The 14,487-nt window shown below is 38.2% G+C and overlaps 1 protein-coding gene across 1 annotated transcript in view; it reads right to left on the reverse strand.

Moving 5' to 3' along the window:
* KIF4A (kinesin family member 4A) overlaps nt 1–14,487 on the reverse strand; it is a 130,012-nt gene that overhangs the window by 20,449 nt on the left and 95,076 nt on the right. The window contains exons 21-22 of the mRNA XM_021932678.2: nt 4,410–4,565; nt 4,187–4,287 (exon numbers count right to left, since the gene is read on the reverse strand). Of these exons, the coding sequence (XP_021788370.1) occupies nt 4,187–4,287; nt 4,410–4,565 (257 nt within the window). The remainder of the gene's footprint in view (nt 1–4,186; nt 4,288–4,409; nt 4,566–14,487) is intronic.

Below are 14,487 nucleotides of genomic sequence, written 5' to 3' on the forward strand. Positions count from 1 at the left end.
TCGAGACCAGCCTGGCCAACATGGTGAAACCCTGTCTCTACTAAAAATACAAAAAATTAGCTGGGCATGGTGGTGGGCACCTGTAATCCCAGCTACTTGGGAGGCTGAGGCAGGAGAATCGCTTGAACCCAAGAGGTAGAGGTTGCAGTGAGCCGAGATCACGTCATTGCACTCTGCCTGGGTGACAGAGCGAGACTCTGTCAAAAAACATAAAAAACAAAAACAAAAACATAAACCTATTATACATTACATATTTTCTGAAAAGTAGCATTTTCTGAGATAATAAACAGTAAGAAAAGGGATTATTTTACATTTTTGCAAATCTCTATAATGTCTGGCTTAGTTGAAGACAGCTGGATTCTTATGTCTCACTCTGTATGCAATCTTTTGTGACATGTTGTTCTAGTTGATGTAAATGAAGACAATCTGGCCTCACATGAATATGCAGATGGGAAAAGGAGTATTTTAATAGCCTTTTCAGATAACTGCAAATAGTCTTCTTTGAGACTACACTAAAACTCAACAAGCGGTACCTCCTTAAGAGTTAGTTGCAATGTTGAATCTGAAACTTATTAATAAACCTTTTTGTATTCTCTCATATTAAAATTCATCAGTCTATCTTGCAATCTGAATGGCTCATTTACCAATACATGATTCTATAAAATGCCATTTGGACAATATTAGTCCAGAGTCATGCAGATCTTCCAAATGTTAACACATTTCATTCTATAATATATATTTTTTAAAATCACACTTATTAATATCACTACTGGTCTTATCAGAAAAGTTATGAAAAACTGTCAAGTTCACAGTGGCAGATACAAGTTTTCCAAATCCAAATTTTGTTTGAAAGCTCACATTTTGTCTTAGGTAACACTGTCAGCTGTTTTCCTTAAAGCAACAGGCTTGCTCTGTTCTTTTTGAGAAAATGTCTGCCAAATAACCAAGTCTTAATAACCACAGTTTGTCAGTTGTTCATTGAAGTAAAAATGATGTCCCATGAAAAAAGAGGCCTATTGAGCTCACACCTCAAACAATCGCACACAGTGCTTTTCTTGAGAGACCATATTCAGCATGCAGCAGAAGTGCTTTCTGTGTTCTTCCTGTTTTGTCACACAGGCTCTAACACAGACATGAACTCCAGGGTCCAGATTTAGTAAAATGAATAACTTTCACTGCTCTTGCAACACCACTCTTAATTAAGACTGGCTTGGTTTTTTAAAACCTGAGAGTATGTAGTGGTGAAGCATACAATAACTACTAGTTCAGGTTGGTGCCACTGCTTTCATTCAGCCTAGGGTGTCAGCACTTTAGCCCACTATGGCGTTTGCATTTTCAGTGCAAATGCCAATGTAGCAAAAAAGGCAAATAAGGCCTTAATATTATTATGAAAATAGTTTTGATCACTTGGACTCCCTGAAAGGGCCTTGGAGCTCCCCAGGAATCTGCGGACCACACTTTGACAACCCTGGTCTAATGTAGAGTCCTTTCCTTCAACAAGCTTACAGTCTGTCTTTAGAATGACAAAATTAATAAACATAAAACAATAAACATAAAGATAACATGTCAGCAGTATGTCATAATTGAGTATCATAAGTTCTGAAAGAGTTTAGAGAGGAAGGAAGATTAGTGAGGGATTAAAAAGTCAGGGAAGGCTTCTGGAAGAGGTGGGGCACAACACTTCGGAGTTGTCACCTATCATTGGCCCTTTCCTATCTTTTCTGACAATTCATGTCCCTTACCTATTCCAAAATTTAGTTTAAGTCTCATCAGTTCTAAAAAGTTTCTCCTAACTAAACTCACTTCTAATTCCTTCTACTTGGCACCTGCCCTACATTTACATAATCATTTACTTACACATATGGTATGCAGGTAAATTTTTAACAACCAGCACTTAAAAAACCAGCCCTCGGCTGGGCACAATGGCTCATGCCTGTAATCCTGGAACTTTGGGAGGCCGAGGCAGGCAGATCACTTGAGGTCAGGAGTTCGAGACCACCCTGGCCAACATGGTGAAACCCTGTCTCTACTAAAAATACAAAAATTAGCCAGGCATGGTGCCACGTGCCTGTAATTCCAGCTACTTGGGAGGCTGAGGCATGAGAATCACTTGAACCCGGGAGGCAGAGGCTGCAGTGAGCCAAGATTGTGCCACTGCGCTCCAGCCTGGGCAACAGAGTGAGACTGTCTCAAAACAAACAAACATAAAACAAAAACAAAAACCCCAGCCCTGATTTGTAAGTTTTGTCAGTTTCTGTGGTGTAAATATTCTCACCATAATCAATTGTAAACTAACAATGGTTTACAACATTCTTGAAATTTTAACAAATGATTCCAGGACACCACTGTGAGTAATGATACTATTTCCACCTGAGAGCAAGGGCAAACTCATCTATTTTTTCTGTATATCCCAACTGCATCCAGTGTAGCACAAAGCAGGAACTCAAAGGTTGAGTGATTTATAGATGTATCCCAAGATAAAGTTAGTATGTATTACTAAAACCAGATTAAATGATCCCAAGGTCTTCTGGACAATAAAAATCTATTATCCTAAAACACGATAAAATCTCTGTCAGGGTTCTGTTCCTTCTAGATTTCATAAACTGCTTAAAATAATCATGATTAGAAGAGGCTGTGTAGCATAATTTCTGGTGTAGGGCCAGGAGATGAGGGACAGAAGAACATTCATTGATCACTTCTCTTCTTTTTACTTTTTAGAGCCAATACGAGTGACCATGGCACAGGGAACACCGCCTGAAGAGCTCCTGAGAAAGTGCAGCCTTCACTGAGCCCTTCTATTCCTTCTCTTTTCTTTCTTTTTCCTTCCTTTCCTTTCTTTTCTTTCTTTTTGTCTGTCTGTCTTTCATTTTTGACACGGAATCTCACTCTGTTGCCCAGGAGTGCAGTGGCACGATCTCGGCTCACCACAACCTCCACCTCCCAGGTTCAAGAGATTCTCCTGCCTCAGCCTCACGAGTAGCTGGGACTACAGGTGCGTGCTACCATGCCCGGCTAATTTTTTGTATTTTTAGTAGAGATGGGGTTTCACTGTGTTAGCCAGGATGATCTCGATCTCCTGACCTCATGATCTGCCTTCCTCGGCCTCCCAATGCTGGGATTACAGGCGTGAGCCACTGTGCCCGGCCTTTTTTTTTTTTTTTTGAGACGGAGTCTTGCTCTGTCGCCCAGGCTGGAGTGCAATGGCACAATCTCGGCTCACTGCAACCTCTGCCTCCTGGGTTCAAGCAATTCTCCTGCCTCAGCCTCCCTAGCAGCCGGGATTACAGGTGTCCGCCACCACGCCCAGCTAATTTTTTTTGTATTTTTAGTAGAGACGGGGTTTCACCATGTTGGCCAGGCTGGTCTTGAACTCCTGGCCTCAGGCAATCCACCTGCCTTGGCCTCCCAAAGTGCTGGGATTACAGGCATGAGCCACCGCACCTGGCCCATTGAGCACTTCTAATATGCTAAGTACTGTTATGTACTTTACTAATTTAATTTAATGCTCATGACAACTTTACTTACATGTTATAGCTATTTTCTTGATGATCTCTAAAATTCACCTTCTGTGTTGTTGCTATTCTATTATCATTTCTTTGGTTCCTCTAAAATTCTGTTATTGGTTCTACATCTTAGAGACACCACTGCATCAAAAATTATGGTGCCTGACTCTAGTTATCAGTTAAAAAATAATAAAGAGAAAAAAATTGTGCTGTATTGTAAAAAGCATGGGCTTTGGAATTAGAGTGTGTTTTGAATCCCAGCTCTGTTGTTTGTTAGCCAGTTAATTACCTTTGGCAAATTTCTTAAGATCACTGAATTTCCTTTTAAAAATCAACCAATTAACCGGTTTATTTATTAAAAAGCCAGTCAAATTTAGCAGCGAGGGGGCTGTATATCAACTTTAGTGACACTAATGTTAATAAGTTCTGATAACCCACTTCCATATGACCAAGTTAATTTTAGATCTCTAAAATGAGAAGAATGATACTTACCTCATAAGGCATCAAAGGGACTGAATAAGAAAATGTATCTAAGATACCTAGTACAGTGTTTGGTTTAAAAAAAATGGTTATTTTCTCGCGTTTTTCCACCATCACAAGGCTTTTGAATCACTGGATTAATAGGTTCTATCTTTGATTCCAGGCATAAATTTTTATAATGGCTTAGAGATAGTCCCTGTTACCTGAATTCCATTTCAGTCTCTAGGCTTTCAATCTGCTTTGTAATAGAATCTTCTGACTCCGAAACTTGACCACGCACTTCAGTAAGGGAGAATGTACGCCTCTGTAAATAATAGTGGGAACAAGGGTGAAATACTAAAAGGAAAGTAATCCTCCAAAGTTATAAGGATTTCTGGCGAATGTAGAGTCTGATTACTGGCAACATTTTTTCATAAGGGTACTTACCCGGAGTTTAGGAGGTGGATTCTCCCCAGATTCCTTTTTTTCTTTGAGTTGAGCCACATCTTGAGCCAGGATCTTTCTATCTTCAAGGAGGTCATTCAGATGGCGTTTGGCTTCCTCAGTACTGACCATAACCTCAATTTCGTTTCCAAGCCAATTCTGGACGAGAAATCAGTGATGTCTGGGTTAGGGATGAGGAATCACTGGCTCATGGGCTAGATTCAGCTCCAGACTTAACTTATTTGAACCAGAGCCCAAGTAACTACAAGTGTGATATCCATTCATACCTACACATACCAAAAATGTCAGTACCTCTCAAAGAGCCTTTAACAGCAACATGCCAAAAGGTCACAAGAAAGAGACTTTCTCCAGAAAATCTTTCTCCAGATTCTTAGTATTTCTATGTGCTCTGTTCTTTATTTTCTCCATTTTTTCCTTTGCCCTTAACATAACAAAAAATTGAATATTTTATGATCTATTCTATTTAATAAATATCTATTTTTAATTTTTAAAGTAGATGAATGGGATTTTTAAAAAAGGAAACAAAATTCAGTAAATTCACTTTTTATTTATTTATTTAGACAGGGTGTCGCTCTGTCGCCCAGGCTGGAGTGCAATGTCGTGATCTCAGCTCACTGCAACCTCTGCCTCCCAGGTTCAAGCAGTTCTCATGCCTCAGCCACCCAAGTAGCTGGGATTACAGGCATGTGCCACCACGCCTGGCTAATTTTTGTATTTTTAGTACAGATGGGGTTTCACCATGTTGGCCAGGCTGGTCTTGAACTGCTGGCCTCAAGTGATCCACCCACCTTGACCTCCCAAAGTGCTGGGATTACAGGTGTGAGCCACCATGCCCAGCCAAAATTCACTTTTTAAAACAGTAACTATCCCTGAGAATATTTCTGCTTTTAATGAAGGTATACCATGCTAATAGTAATCAAAAGAAAGCTGGAGTGATCATATTAGAATCAGATGAAGTAGAATTCCTATCAAAAAATAAAACTAGGGATAAAAAGGATTCATGATAAAGGAGCCGATTGTTCAAAGAATATAATCCTTAATGTTTACATCCCTAATAACAAAGCACCAAAATACATGAAACAAAATCATGTACAAGTAACAAACAGCAAGATGATAGCTCAAACCTACCTGTATCAATAATCGCATTAAATGTAAATGGTCTAAACACCCCAATTAAGTTGTAGAGATTTTCAGATTGGATTTAAAAAGCTAGACATGGCTGGGCACAGTGGCTCACACCTGTAGTCCCAGCACTTTGGGAGGATCACTTGAGGCCCATAGTTCAAGACCAGCCTGAGCAACATAGTGAGACCCGGTCTCTACAAAAAGTAGAAAAATTAGCCAGGTATGGTGGTATACGCCTGTAGTCTCAGCTATTCAGGAGACTGAGATGGGAGAATCACTTGAGTCCAGGCATTTGAGGTTACAGTGAACTATGATCATGCCACTGCACTTCAGCCTGGATAACAGAGTGAGATCCTGTCTATGGAAAAAAAAAGCTAGACCCAAATATATGCTGCCTATAAGAACCACACCTTGGCTGGGTGTGGTGGCTCACACCTGTAATCCCAGCACTTTGGGAGGCTGAGACAGGTAGATCACTTGACCCCAGGAATTTGAGACCAGCTTGAGCAACATGGTGAAACCTCATCTCTACAAAAAATACAAAAATTAGCCAGGCACAGTGGCATGTGCCTGTAGTCTGAGCTACTTGGGAGGATGAAGTAGTAGAATCATTTGAGCCCAAGAGGTTAAGGCTACAGTGAGCCGTGATTGTGCTACTGCACTCCAGCCTGGGCAACAGAGCAAGACCTTGTCTTAAAAAAAAAAAAAAAGAAAGAAAGAAAAGAAAGAAAAAGAAAAAAAAGAAAAAAAACCACACCTTAAAAATGAAGGCACAAATAGGTTAACATTAAATACACCATGACAAAAAAAAAAAAAAAAAAAGAACATACTAACATTAATAAAAAGAAAGTTGGAGGGGCTACAGTAATATCATACAAAGTAGATATTAGAACAAAGAATATTACCAAGAATAAAGAAGTCCATTTCATAATAATACAGGGGTCAATTAATTCTAAATGTAGAACTCCAAGGAAAAACTCCATAATTATATTTGGAGATTTCAATACCTATTTCCCAATAATTGATAGGACGAGTATGCAGAAAATCAGCAAGGATACAATAGACGTTAACAGCACAATCAATTAAATCAACATGATTGACATTTATAGACACTCCATCCAACAACAGCAGAATACCCATTCTTCTCAAGTACACATAGAACATTTACTAAGATTGATCATACTCTGGACCATAAAATAAGTCTCAATAAGTTCAAAAGGATTCAAGTCATATGAAGTATGTTCTCTGACCATATTAGAATTAAATTGGAAATCAATAACAAAAAGACATTTGGAAAAATCCACAAACATTTGGAAACTAAATAACACTTCTAAATAACCCATGGTTCAAAGAAAAAAAATCAATAAGAAAATTAGAATGTATTTTGAATTGAATGAAAATGAAAACGTAACATTATGAAAATTTGTGGGATATTATTAAAGGAGTACTTAAGAGGAAACTTATAGCACTGAATGCCTATATTAGAAAAGAAGTAAATCAATGACCTTAGTTTCTTCCTTAAGTAAAAAAAGATGACCAAAATAAATCCAAAGTATGCAGAAGTAAAAAAAAAAAAAAAAGATCCGGGAGGCGGAGCTTTCAGTGAGCTGATATCACGCCACTGCACTCCAGACTGGGTGACAGAGCGAGACTCTGTCTCGAAAATAATAATAATAATAATAGTTATAATAATAAGATCAGAGTGGAAATTAATGAGTTGGGAGTTGTTTTGAAATTTTTTATTGTGGTAAAATATATATAACATAAAAATTACCATTTTACCCATTATAAGAATGACAAACCTCCAGCTGGACTGATTGAGAAAAATGAGAAAGCATACAAACAGGAATGAGATAGTTGACATCATTACATATTTTTAAAATTTTAATTTTTAAAAACAGAGATAGGTTCTTGCTATGTTGCCCAGGCTGGTCTAAAATTCCTGGGCTCAAGTGATCCTCCCATCTCAGCCTCTCTAGGTGCCAGTATTATAGGCATAAGCAATCATACCTGGCTGAGATTTTACAGATATTAGAACCATAAAGGAATATGATGAACAACTTTATGCCAATACATTTGACAACTAAGATGAAACAGACAAGTTCTCTGAAACACACAAACTACCAAAGCTTACTCAAGGAGACTTTGAACAATCTTTTATCTATTTTTAAAACTTTATTTTAGTTAACATCCCTCTCCCCAAAAAGCAAAACTAAGCAAGAAACATAAATCTCTCTAGTCACAGATGGCTTTCCTGGTAAATTCTACCAAATTTTTTAGAAAGAAACAATATTAATTCTACACGAAATCTTCCAGACATTTGAAGAGAAACAACTACTTCCCAGCTCATTCTGAGGCCAGCATTACCTTGATACCAGAAACAGACCAAGGTGTTACAAAAAACTACACATCAGTATCCCTCATGAACACAGATACAAAAATTTAAACAAGATTTTTTAAATGTATTACTGAATTTAATAATACATAAAAAGGATGATATATCACGATTAAATAGAGTTTATCTAAGAAATGCAAGGTTGGAATGGAATATTACACAGCCATAAAAAAGAACAAAATCACATCCTTTGTAGTAACATGAATGTAGATGGAGGCTATTATCCTAAGAGAATTAATGCAGGAACAGAAAATCAAATACCACATGTTCTCACTTCTAAGTGGGAGCTAAACACTGAGTACACATGGATAGGAGGAAGGGAACAATAGACACTGGGGCCTACTTGAGGGTGAAGGGTGGGAGGAGGGTGAGGACTGAGAAACTACCTATTGGGTATCATGCTGATTATCTGTGTGACAAAATGATCTGTACATGAAACTCTTGCAACATACAATTTACCCATGTAACAAACTTGCACATGTAATCCTTGAACCTAAAGTAAAAGTTGGAAAGAAAAAAAAAAGAAATGCAAGGTTGGTTCCATATTTGAACATCAGTCAAAATAATTCACCAAATCAACTAACTAGAGACACAAAGTATTTCAAAAAAATTAACTACAGTTAATAAACTTAATGGTGAAAGACAGAATGCTTTCCCCCTAAGATCAGGAAGAACAGAAGAATGTCTATTCTCACCACTCCTATTCATCATCATCTTGAAGGTTCTCACCAATGCAATAGGGGAAGTAGGAGAAATGATAGACATATAGATTAGAAAGGAAGAAATAAAATTGTATTTACAGATAGCATGATAGTCTACATAGAAAATCCTAAAAACCTATAAAAAAGCTAAAATAATAAAGGCATGAGATAAAAGTTAATATACAAAAATAAATTGTATTTCTATATACCAGCAATAAACAACTAACTGGATAAACAATTTGGCATTTTCTTACAAAGTTAAGCATACACTTATCATATGACCCAGCAGTCCCGCTCTTAGGTATTTACCCAAGTGAAAAAATTAGTTTACATAGAAACGTGTACGTGTTTTTAACAGTAGCTTTATTCGTAATTGCCAAAACCTAAGGAAAAAAAAAAACCCTAAGATATCCTTCGACAGGTGAATGGATAAACAAACTGTGCTATATCCATACAATGAAATACTACTTAACAATAACAAAAACATGCAAACTACAGATACACAAACAACACAAATTAATCTCAAATGCATTATGCTAAGTGAAGGAAGTCATACTCTATGTTTCTATTTCTATGACACTGATGGAAAGGAAATACAATAATGACAGAGTACAGATCAGTGTTTGTCAAGGACCAGGGGTGTGAGAGGAATTGGCTGTAAGAGATATAGGGGAGTTTCTGAGGATAAGAGAACTATTCTGTATCTTGATTGTTGTAGTGGTCACACAACTGTACATGTTGTCAAAACACATAGAACTGTACAACAAAAGGGTAAATTTCATTGTATTTCAATTATGCCTTGACAGAATAAATTAGGGAGAAATCCATGTCATTTGCCATATAACAGAATAAAAACTGACCAATCAACTGTCAGATCATCTCAACAGAAACAGAAAAAAAAGCTCCCGAAAAAACCCAACATCAATTCGTAATAAAAACTTTTGCAAGCTAAAAAAAAAAAAAAAAAAAAAAAAGGAACTTCTTCAACCTGATAAAAGACATATACCAAAAAATCTATAGCTATTATCATACTTTATGGTGAAAAACTGAATGCTTTCTGCCCAAGATTGGGAACAAAACAAGGTTGTAGCCTCTCACCTAGTCTATTCAATATTGTACTGGAGGTTCTAGCAAGTGCAATAAGGCAAGACAAAGGTTAAAAAAAAAAAAAAAAAAAAAAAAGGCTGGAAAAAACTGCTTTAAAGTTCATATGGAACCAAAACAGAGCCCGCATCTCCAAGACAATCCTAAGTCAAAAGAACAAAGCTGGAGGCATCACGCTACCTGACTTCAAACTATACTACAAGGCTACAGTAACCAAAACAGCATGGTACTGGTACCAAAACAGAGATATAGACCAATGGAACAGAACAGAGTCCTCAGAAATAATACCACACATCTACAGCCATCTGATCTTTGACAAACCTGAGAGAAACAAGAAATGGGGAAAGGATTCCCTATTTAATAAATGGTGCTGGGAAAATTGGCTAGCCATAAGTAGAAAGCTGAAACTGGATCCTTTCCTTACTCCTTATACGAAAATTAATTCAAGATGGATTAGAGACTTAAATGTTAGACCTAATACCATAAAAACCCTAGAGGAAAACCTAGGTAGTACCATTCAGGACATAGGCATGGGCAAAGACTTCATGTCTAAAACACCAAAAGCAACAGCAGCAAAAGCCAAAATTGACAAATGGGATCTAATTAAACTAAAGAGCTTCTGCACAGCAAAAGAAACTACCATCAGAGTGAACAGGCAACCTACAGAATGGGAGAAAATTTTTGCAATCTACTCATCTGACAAAGGGCTAATATCCAGAACCTACAAAGAACTCAAACAAATTGACAAGAAAAAAACAAACAACCCCATCAAAAAGTGGGCAAAGGATATGAACAGATATTTCTCAAAAGAAGACATTCATACAGCCAACAGACACATGAAAAAATGCTCATCATCACTGGCCATCAGAGAAATGCAAATCAAAACCACAATGAGATACCATCTCACACCAGTTAGAATGGCGATCATTAAAAAGTCAGGAAACAACAGGTGCTGGAGAGGATGTGGAGAAATAGGAACACTTTTACACTGTTGGTGGGATTGTAAACTAGTTCAACCATTATGGAAAACAGTATGGCGATTCCTCAAGGATCTAGAACTAGAAGTACCATATGACCCAGCCATCCCATTACTGGGTATATACCCAAAGGATTATAAATCATGCTGCTATAAAGACACATGCACACGTATGTTTATTGCGGCACTATTCACAATAGCAAAGACTTGGAATCAACCCAAATGTCCATCAGTGACAGATTGGATTAAGAAAATGTGGCACATATACACCATGGAATACTATGCAGCCATAAAAAAGGATGAGTTTGTGTCCTTTGTAGGGACATGGATGCAGCTGGAAACCATCATTCTTAGCAAACTATCACAAGAACAGAAAACCAAACACCACATGTTCTCATTCATAGGTGGGAACTGAACAATGAGATCACTTGGACTCGGGAAGGGGGACATCACACACTGGGGCCTATCATGGGGAGGGGGGAGGGGGGAGGGATTGCATTGGGAGTTATACCTGATGTAAATGACGAGTTGATGGGTGCAGCACACCAACATGGCACAAGTATACATATGTAACAAACCTGCACATTATGCACATGTACCCTAGAACTTAAAGTATAATAATAAATAAATAAATAAATAAATAAATAAAGACACACACACACACACACACAAAAAGCACAGAACAGAAAAGAAGAAATAAAATTGTCCATATTTGCAGATGACACAATTGTCTAGGTAAAAAACCTTAAGAATTCTACAAAAAAGCTTTGAGAACCAACAAGAATATCTAAACAATTGGAAATGGAAATAAAAATGCCATTTTCAATATCATAAAAATATGAAATACTCAGGAATATGTTTGACAAAAGATGTACAACACTTGTACACTAAAAACTAAAATGTTGCTGAGAGAAATTAAAAACCTAAATAAAGAGATGTACTGCATTCATGTATCTAAATATTCTTAACATGTTGATTCTCCTCAAATTGATTTATAAACTCTATGCAATCTTAATCCAACTCCAAGCAAGCTGTTTTGTAGAAATTGACAAGATAATTCTAAAATGTATATGGAAATGCAAAGGACCTAGTTTTCCCAAACAATTTTGACAAAGAACAACAACTTTGGAGGACTTACACTGCCTGATTTCATGATTTCTTAAAAAGCAACAGCTTGAACCGGGGAGGCAGAGGTTGCAGTGAGCTGAGATCGCGCCACTGCACTCTCCCTGGGTGATAGAGCGAGGCTTCGTCTCAAAAAAAAAAAAAAGGAAATATTTGTCAAACTCATGGTCACTAAGATTTCCCCCTAAGTTTTCTTCTAGAAGTTGTATATTTTTAAGCTTTTTGGTATTGGCATAAAAATAGACATATAGATCAATAAAACAATCTGAAATAGATGTATAGATATTTGATTTTGACAAAGGTGTCCAGTCAAAATGAATCACAGACCTAAATGTAAAGCTTAAAAATATACAACTTCCAGGCCGGGCGCGGTGGCTCAAGCCTGTAATCCCCACACTTTGGGAGGCTGAGACGGGCGGATCATGAGGTCAGGAGATCGAGACCATCCTGGCTAACACGGTGAAACCCCGTCTCTACTAAAAATGCAAAAAACTAGCTGGGCGAGGTGGCGGGCACCTGTAGTCCCAGCTACTCGGGAGGCTGAGGCAGGAGAATGGCGTAAACCCAGGAGGTGGAGCTTGCAGTGAGCTGAGATCCGGCCACTGCACTCCAGCCTGGGCGACAGAGCGAGACTCCGTCTCAACAACAACAACAAAAAAATACAACTTCCTAGAAGAAAACTTAGGGGGAAATCTTAGTGACCATGGGTTTGACAAATATTTCCTTTTTTTTTGGAGACGAAGCCTCGCTCTATCACCCAGGTGGAGTGCAGTGGTGCGATCTCAGTCCACTGCAACCTCCGCCTCCCCGGTTCAAGCAATTCTTCCACCTCAGCCTCCCGAGTATCTGGGACTACAGGCGCATGCCACCGGGCCCGGCTAATTTTTGTACTTTTAGTAGAGACGGGGTTTTGTCATGTTGGCCAGGCTGGTCTTGAACTCCTGACCTCACGTAATCCACCCGCCTTGGTCTCCCAAAGTGCTGGGATTACAGGCATGAGCCACTGCACCCAGCCAGCCAAATATTTCTGTTTTAAATTTTTTTTGAGACAGGATCTTTCTCTGTCACCCAGGCTGGAGTGCAGTGGTGCGATCATGGCTCACTGTAGCCTTGACCTCCCAGTCTCAAGTGATCTTCCCACCTCAGTCTCCCCGGTAGCTGGGACTAAAGGCGTGCGCCACCATGTCTGGTTAATTTTTTAAAGTTCTGTTTTGTAGAGACAGGATCTCACTTTGTTCCCCAGGCTGGTCTTGAACTCCTGGCCTCAAGCAATTCTCCTGCCTCAGCCTCCCAAAGTGCTGAGATTATAGGCGTGAGCCACTACACCCAGCCAAGATTTCTTAAGTAAGATATGAAAACTGTTTAAGTATAAAATAAAAAAAATCAATAAATTGGATGGCATTAACATAATAAAGGTTTGCTCTTCAAAAGACACTGTTACAAATTGAAAAGGGCAAGCCACAGCCAGGGAGAAAATATTTGTAAAACACAGAAGTCCTCTGTTAAATATATTTAGAATATATAAAGAATTTTAATTCAATAATAAGAAAAAGATAAACAACCCAATTTAAAAATGGGGACAGATTTGAATAGATATTTCACAAAAGAAAACATACATATCGCAAATAAGCACATGAAAGGATGTCCAACATCATTAGTCATTACAGAAATGAAAATTAGAACCACAATGAGGTTCCACTACCCCCACACACAAAATAGCTAAAATTCAAAAGACTGACCATACTAAGTATTGGTAAGAATGTGTAGCAACTAGAACCCTTATACATTGCTAGCAGGAATGTAAAATGGTACAACTGCTTTGGAAAACAGTTTGGCAGCCACTTACAAGTTAAAACATACACCAACCATACAAGAAAGCCATTTTATTCCTAGCTATCTACTCAAAAGAAATAAAAAAAATCCACACAGACTTGTGCGCAAATGTTCAGTGCAATATTTGTAAGAGCCAAAAACTAGAAACACCCAAGTGTCCATCAACAGGTGAATATAAAAACAAATTATGGTATAGCCATACAATGAATAGGATGCCACTCAGCAATAAAAAGGAAAGAAGTTGTATATGATATATGCAACCACATGGATGAATCTCACAATAATTGTGCTGAATAAAAACCAGAAAAAAATACATACTGTATGATTCCAGATGAAAACAAATCCATAGTGACAGAAAGCAGATTAATGGTTGCCTGGAACCATTGTGGGGATATAAAGAAATATATATGAAATGGGGAGTAGAGGGGTAGACCGGGGAGGAGAAGGAGGGATTACAGAGGGATACAAAGAAAGTTTAGGCAATGAAGCACACTGTCATTATCTTGACTGTGGTGATGATTTCATGGGTGTATACATGTGTCCAAACTCACCAAACTGTATACTTTTTTTTTCTTTTTGAGACAGAGTTTCACTCTGTCACCGAGTTTGGAGTGCAATGGTGCAATCTTGGCTTACTGCAACGTCCGCCTTCCGGGTTCAAAGGAGTCTCCTTCCTCAGTCTCCCAAGTAGCTGGGATTACAGGCACCTGTCACCACAGCCAGCTAATTTTTGTATTTTTAGTAGAGATGAGGTTTCACCATGTTGGTCAGGCTGGTCTCAAACTCCTGACTGCAGGTGAT

The sequence above is a fragment of the Papio anubis genome, chromosome X (genome assembly GCF_008728515.1).
Source record: "Papio anubis isolate 15944 chromosome X, Panubis1.0, whole genome shotgun sequence".
NCBI lineage: Eukaryota > Metazoa > Chordata > Mammalia > Primates > Cercopithecidae > Papio > Papio anubis.